This window comes from Octodon degus, unplaced genomic scaffold (assembly GCF_000260255.1).
Source record: "Octodon degus isolate 3935 unplaced genomic scaffold, OctDeg1.0 scaffold00083, whole genome shotgun sequence".
In the NCBI taxonomy this organism is placed as follows: Eukaryota; Metazoa; Chordata; class Mammalia; order Rodentia; family Octodontidae; genus Octodon; species Octodon degus.
The window spans coordinates 10841502-10847208 of NW_004524659.1; the positions used below are offsets into that span (position 1 = coordinate 10841502).

Below are 5707 nucleotides of genomic sequence, written 5' to 3' on the forward strand. Positions count from 1 at the left end.
TCCACCCCTTTGCTTCCTTACAGGTACTGTTGCCCAAATCAAAGGTGTTTGTTTGTTTGTTTTGAGACAGGGTCTCACTGTGCAGTTTGGATTAGCCTTATGCTCACTTTTGTAGCCTCTAGGTCATCTTAGACTCACAGAGATCCTTCTGGCTCAGCCTCCCAAGTGCTGAGATTACAGGCGTGCACCACCACGTCCAGTTCTGGGGCCCCAGTCCAGGGCCAAGATTGCACGGCATATGGGGCAGGGGATCAAACTCAGGTCCTTGTGCTTGCCAGGTAGGTGCTTATGCCTCTGAACTATTTCTCCAGCCCCTGGTTTTTGTTTTGTTTACAGTACTGGGGGTTGCACTATATCTTCAGCTCTTGTTTTTAAATTCGTTATTGTAAGACAGGGTCTCACTAGGCTGGGCTCAAACTGTGATCCTCTGGCCTCTGCCTCCACAGTGCTGGGATTACGGGTGTGCACCACCATGGCTGGCTCTGAGACCAAGTTTTCTAGGGAGTTCCCTTTCTTCATGCCCGTGTCTGATATCTCCCGACATTTAATGGAGCTTTTTTTTCCTTTGTGGCTATAGACTTGTTTATCTAATTCTATATCTGATGAAAGAGGCCCCTTCCAGTGTGTAGCTATAATTTTTTTTTAATGTATTTAGTACAGGGTCTACAGGGTCTTACTCCATAGATTGGACTCATAGTGATTCTCCTATTTTCAGTCTCCCAAATGCTAGGATTGCAGGTGTACCCCACCACGCCCAGACTCAATTACTGTCTCAACTCGCCCCGTGGGCAGGGCCGGCATGGCATGTCAGGGATTGAACCCCAGCCACTGTGCTCTGCCCAAGCAGGTGCTTCAATCTGCTGAGCTATCTGGCTGACCCATATTAATTGTTTTCTCTTGACTTTGGGTCATGAATACACCATCCTTACTCACTTGTCAAAGAGCAAGAACTACCCTGGTAGTTTCAGTTGTGAGGGTGGTTTTTTTTGTTTTGTTTTGTTTTTGTCTTTTTGAGACAGGGTCTCACTGTGCAGTTCAGGCTGGCCTTGAGCTCCCTTTGTAGCCCAGGCTGGTCTCACACTCACAATGCATTACATGCTCAGCAAGGTTTTGTGCCTTTTGTTTCCTTTAGGTGCTGGGGATGGGACCTAGGGCCCTGCATACTTCATAGACCCAGCCTCAAGCTGGCTACAGGACAGTGCCACTGTGACCATCGTGGCAGGTGGTGTTGGTGATTGCCTGCCCACTCAGGACCAGGGGATGGGGTCTGTAGATCCCTCGGGCACGGGTTTGCTCAGTTTGAGCTGCCAGCAGCCGTTTGCCAAGGAGACTGCCAGTTCACACCCCCACACACTGATGGGTGTGTGCTGCCCACACACTGTGGCCTTGAGGTTCCCAGGTGATTAGTCCCAGGGGGAATTTAAACAACCCCTGGTGAATTCTCCAGTTCTTTTCTCTTTATCTATGCTTATTGATTTAGTTCAACTCCTCCTCCAGGAAATACTTCCTGACTCATGACTAAGCCACGTCCCCCCCTTTAGACTCAGAACTGATTGAAGACCCCTCACCTTGGTCCCGACCCTCAGCCTGTACCTCCCCATAGTCATCTGTGGATGTCTGTCTTCCCAGGGACAGTCTTGGTCGCCCCAACATCCCTGGTGCCAACCCTTGGAGGGACTGGCACAGGTCCAGTGCTCGGGCAATAAATGGATGTGAGATTAGATTAAGGAGGGAAGGAATCAAATAAAGGAGGGGACCCCACACACCTGGTTTGGGGCAGGTTGGCCTCCAAGAAAGTTGATGGACTGCAGCTGCAAATCCCCATCCACATTCAAGTGGGTGACCATCTGTAAGGGTAGCCGGTGCTTGTACTCATAGAAGGAGTTTCCGTTCACCACGACCTGAAGGCCATTCGGGAGAGGTCGGGAGTCAGTGCCATGATGTTGGGGAGGCAGAAGCAAGGACTTTTGGACTTTGGGTTCACAGCCTTAGGGTGAGCTAGAAGAGCCTCAGAATCAGAAACCTTGGAGTCTAGAGGCCTGCAGTACAGTTGGGGTAAAAAATGTGCTCACAAACCATAATCCCAGCATTCTGAAGGCTGAGGCAGGAGAACGGCAAGTTCAAGCCCAGTAGGGTGATTTGGTGATAGTGAGAACCTATCTCAAAGGGGGATTGGTGCAGCTCAGTGGCACAAGGAAAAGAAGAAAAACGAGGCAATGGTTCAGTGCTGAGTATTTCCACACTTTAAATAAAAAGCAGGCCCATGGATAGTTGGAGAGGATTGGGGATGCAGCCCACCCTGCAAGAAGTGATGGGCACATAGGGGTTCGGGGCTGGAGGCCCCATTTCTGGCTGAGGGCCTGGCACCAGGTTGCATTATGCTTGCAAAATCCAGTGGCTTTGTTGTCAAATACCACAGCCACCTATGCAGTATGCATCAGCTGTGTGGGCCTGTGGGGACCCAGGTTCAAACACGTAGGAAAAGCAACAGATGCCTGGCATTTACGAGACAGCTGGAACAGGACAGGACATGTGGTGATGTAAAGAAGAACAGTTCATTTTTAGGTGTGATCATGACATCGTGACTATGTGTGTGTCCTTTAGAGGAAATATTTATGAATGGCGTGATGTAATGTCTGGAATTGACTTTCAAATAATATGGAAAGGGGAGTATGTGGAAAAGATGAAGGGGAGGGACCTGAAGGGACAACTGTCTGAGTGGGTGGAAGACACAGACTCCTTGTGTCTGGTGCTTCCTTTTGTAGGGGTCCAGAGCTGATAGCCAAACACAGCCACTGTCCTCACTGTGAGACCTTGAAGGAGGACAAGATGTGGGTTCCATGGAATAGAAGGCTCCCATGGAAGAAAGGAATGGAAAGAAAATGAGCTAGGTGCTGGGCTCGGTGAGGCTGGAAGCCAGCACTTTGGAGGCTGAGCCAGGAGCACAGTAGGTTAGAGCCCAGCCCTGACAGCTCTGACTTGGCGAGACCCAGTCTCAAAATAAAAAGAGCAGCCAACGTTGCCCAGTGCCGAGCACTGGGTTCACGCCCCAGTACGAGAAGGAAAGAGTGGGGCAGGAGGAGGAGGATGGTGAAGAGGAGGAAGAGGGAGGGAAGGAAAGCTGGACGGCGGGGCCAGGACCTTGTAGTGCTCCTGCAGGATCATGAAGACCAGCTCAAAAGCAGCGCCCTTGCTGAAGGGCATGCTCCTCTTCCGCTCCTCCTCGCCCCACTGGCCGCCCTGCTTCGTGTTGAAGACCACCTTGTCCCAGCCATCAAAACGGGGATTGAAGTGAAAGGCGATGTCTGACCCTGGGGAGCTTCCCACCACGAAGTTCACAAAGAACCTGGGAAGACATCAAGGCCTGATTCCCTGGCACCTCATCCAGGAAACTGTCCTCACCCTGTCCCCACCCTCTCTGATTTAGCCTTGGACCCAACCAGCCTTGGTGACCCAGGCAAGGAGGGAAGTCACGGCTGCACTGCAGGAGGCAGAGCCCCACAGACGCTCTTTTGTTCATGACTTTTTTTTTTTTTTGAATTGTTCATGACTTCTTTAAAAACAATTTTTTTTTTTTTTAGGCAAGGTCTCAACATGTAGTCCATACTGGCCTTGAATTTACTAGGTACCCAGGCTGTCCTCAGACTCCAGGCAATCCCCCTGCCTCAGCCTCCCAAGTGCTAAGATCACAGGCATGTGACACTACACTCAGCTTGATGGCTTCTCCTTCGAGACCAACCCCCCAGCTTCAAGTGACAGCTGCCACCAGTCAACTTGGGCATTAGCCACAACTTATTTCGCCATGGATCAGGCCCTTCCCTATGCCACTGAAGCGTTCCCTGCTGCTTCCTGGCCCCCACCAGTCCTCCCCTAATGCCTAAAAGACCCTGTGGCTATCCAAAGTAGAGCCTGCCCCGCACGGCGTGACACAGCAGCCTTAGGAGGCCAGCATTTCACAGGGCAGGCATGAGGTTGTCTCAGGGCCATTGTACTGGCTGTGCCCACTGCCTGCACTGCCTTCCTCAGTTATCCTTCTTACCCCTATCAGTTGAGGAGGCAAAACCCCTGTCCTGGGTCCAGGTATGGTGACAAATGCATGTAATTCCATCACTCAGGAGGCTGAGGCAAGAGGATCATCTCAAGTTCAAGAGTTTGAGGCCAGCCTGAGCTACATTGTAAGTTCAAGGCCAGCCTTAACTACACAGTAAAACCAAGACAAACAAACAAAAAACAACACCCTGTCTTAGTCTGGTTGCAGGACGAGGAGGGAAAAAGGTCCCCTGGGACCTTTCCCTGGGTGGACCAGTATCTCTCTCTGATTATCCAGGTGGGTGGGGAGGGTCTCACCGCCTCATGTTCTCGTTGGCCACTCCTTGGACGTAAACTGACATTCCGATGCTGAGGCCACCAGGAATGGGCATGTTGTAGGGCAGAGTCTGCAAAGGGAGCCCAGGGAGGAGTGTCAGAGCCCTTCCTCCTCACTAGAAAGCCTCCCTTACTATGTAGGGATGGGGAAACTCGGGGCAAAGGGACAGGGGATGAGTATGGCTCTGGAGTTAGATGTGGCCTCAAATGGGCTGAACATCCAGGTGGGAGTCACTCAAGTCTTGGGGTCAGTAGCAGATAAGTCAAACCCCTGAGCAGGGCCCCCCACCAAGGATCCAGGTTGGGGTGAATCGGTGGATGGAGCCATCTCTCACCGGGTTGTAGGTGGGCTGGTAGCCCGGTGCAGGGACGTAGGCCATCTCGAGGCTGGGCAGGCGGCTGTCCTGGGAAGGAGCTGCAGGATGGGAATGGAGGCCAGTGACAGGTGGTAGGCGGCCCTTTATACTGAGGGGGAGGGGCGGGCAGGGGAGGGTCTGCCAGGTCCCTCTTCTGGGGATACCAAGGACACACCCTAACCTCCTGTCCCCTACCAACCTTAGTCATGACCCCGCCTTCCTGTAAGGAGGAAGTGTGGTGGACTTCGACCTCACCAGGGCCTTATCAGAGCCCACAAACCCTGCTTGACCTGTGTTGGCAAAGGGAGGGTGGGGCTGGGTGGGCAGACCAGAGCAGGGCTGCAGGAATTCGGGGGACAGCTGGGCAGTGGCAGCAGGGAGGAGCTGTGGAAGACCCTGCCTCACTCCTGTCCTGTACATCCTCCCCCCACCCCTTCACTCTGTTTGCACAGTGGGCTGGAACACAGGTGGCTGGAGCCAGAGTTCTACTTCCTGCTTCACTCGTTTCTCGGCTGTGTGGTACTAGCCTGGCAACCTGACCCTCAGTTTGCCCACGATTTGTCAAATGGTGACAATTAACAGCGTCACTCTTGTAGGCACCACAAGGAATAGCTAATGTCAGAACAGGAAGTGGCATACTGAAGGAGCTAAGTTAGTGCCTGGGTCTCTTAGATTCATTTTATTTTATTTTTAAATTTTTCAATAGATTGCAAATTGAAAATGAATTATTTACAAACGTAACAATATAATAAAAACTGTCCAAAATAAAAATGAAGAATTTACAGATCAGTCATAATAGCTCACTGTGTCAAAACCAAGAACCTTATATTCATATAATTAGAATTCTCAAAGTAGAAAGGAGTAGGCAATAACTATTTAAAAATTTAAAATTTCTGAATTTAGTTCAACTTATAATACCACATTTCCAAGAAAAAGGAACCTTTTGCAAAGACATTTAAAGTACGTAAAAGTTCTCGTTTCGGCAG

The 5707-nt window shown here is 50.9% G+C and overlaps 1 protein-coding gene across 1 annotated transcript in view; it reads right to left on the bottom strand.

The window, feature by feature from the left end:
• Positions 1-4811, bottom strand: part of Lgals4 (galectin 4) — a 6997-nt gene extending 2186 nt beyond the window's left edge. The window contains exons 1-4 of the mRNA XM_004636790.2: positions 4701-4811; positions 4348-4436; positions 3142-3346; positions 1767-1901 (exon numbers count right to left, since the gene is read on the bottom strand). Coding sequence (XP_004636847.1) covers positions 1767-1901; positions 3142-3346; positions 4348-4436; positions 4701-4745 — 474 coding nt within the window. The 5' untranslated portion in view covers positions 4746-4811. The remainder of the gene's footprint in view (positions 1-1766; positions 1902-3141; positions 3347-4347; positions 4437-4700) is intronic.
• Positions 4812-5707: the final 896 nt, after the last annotated feature.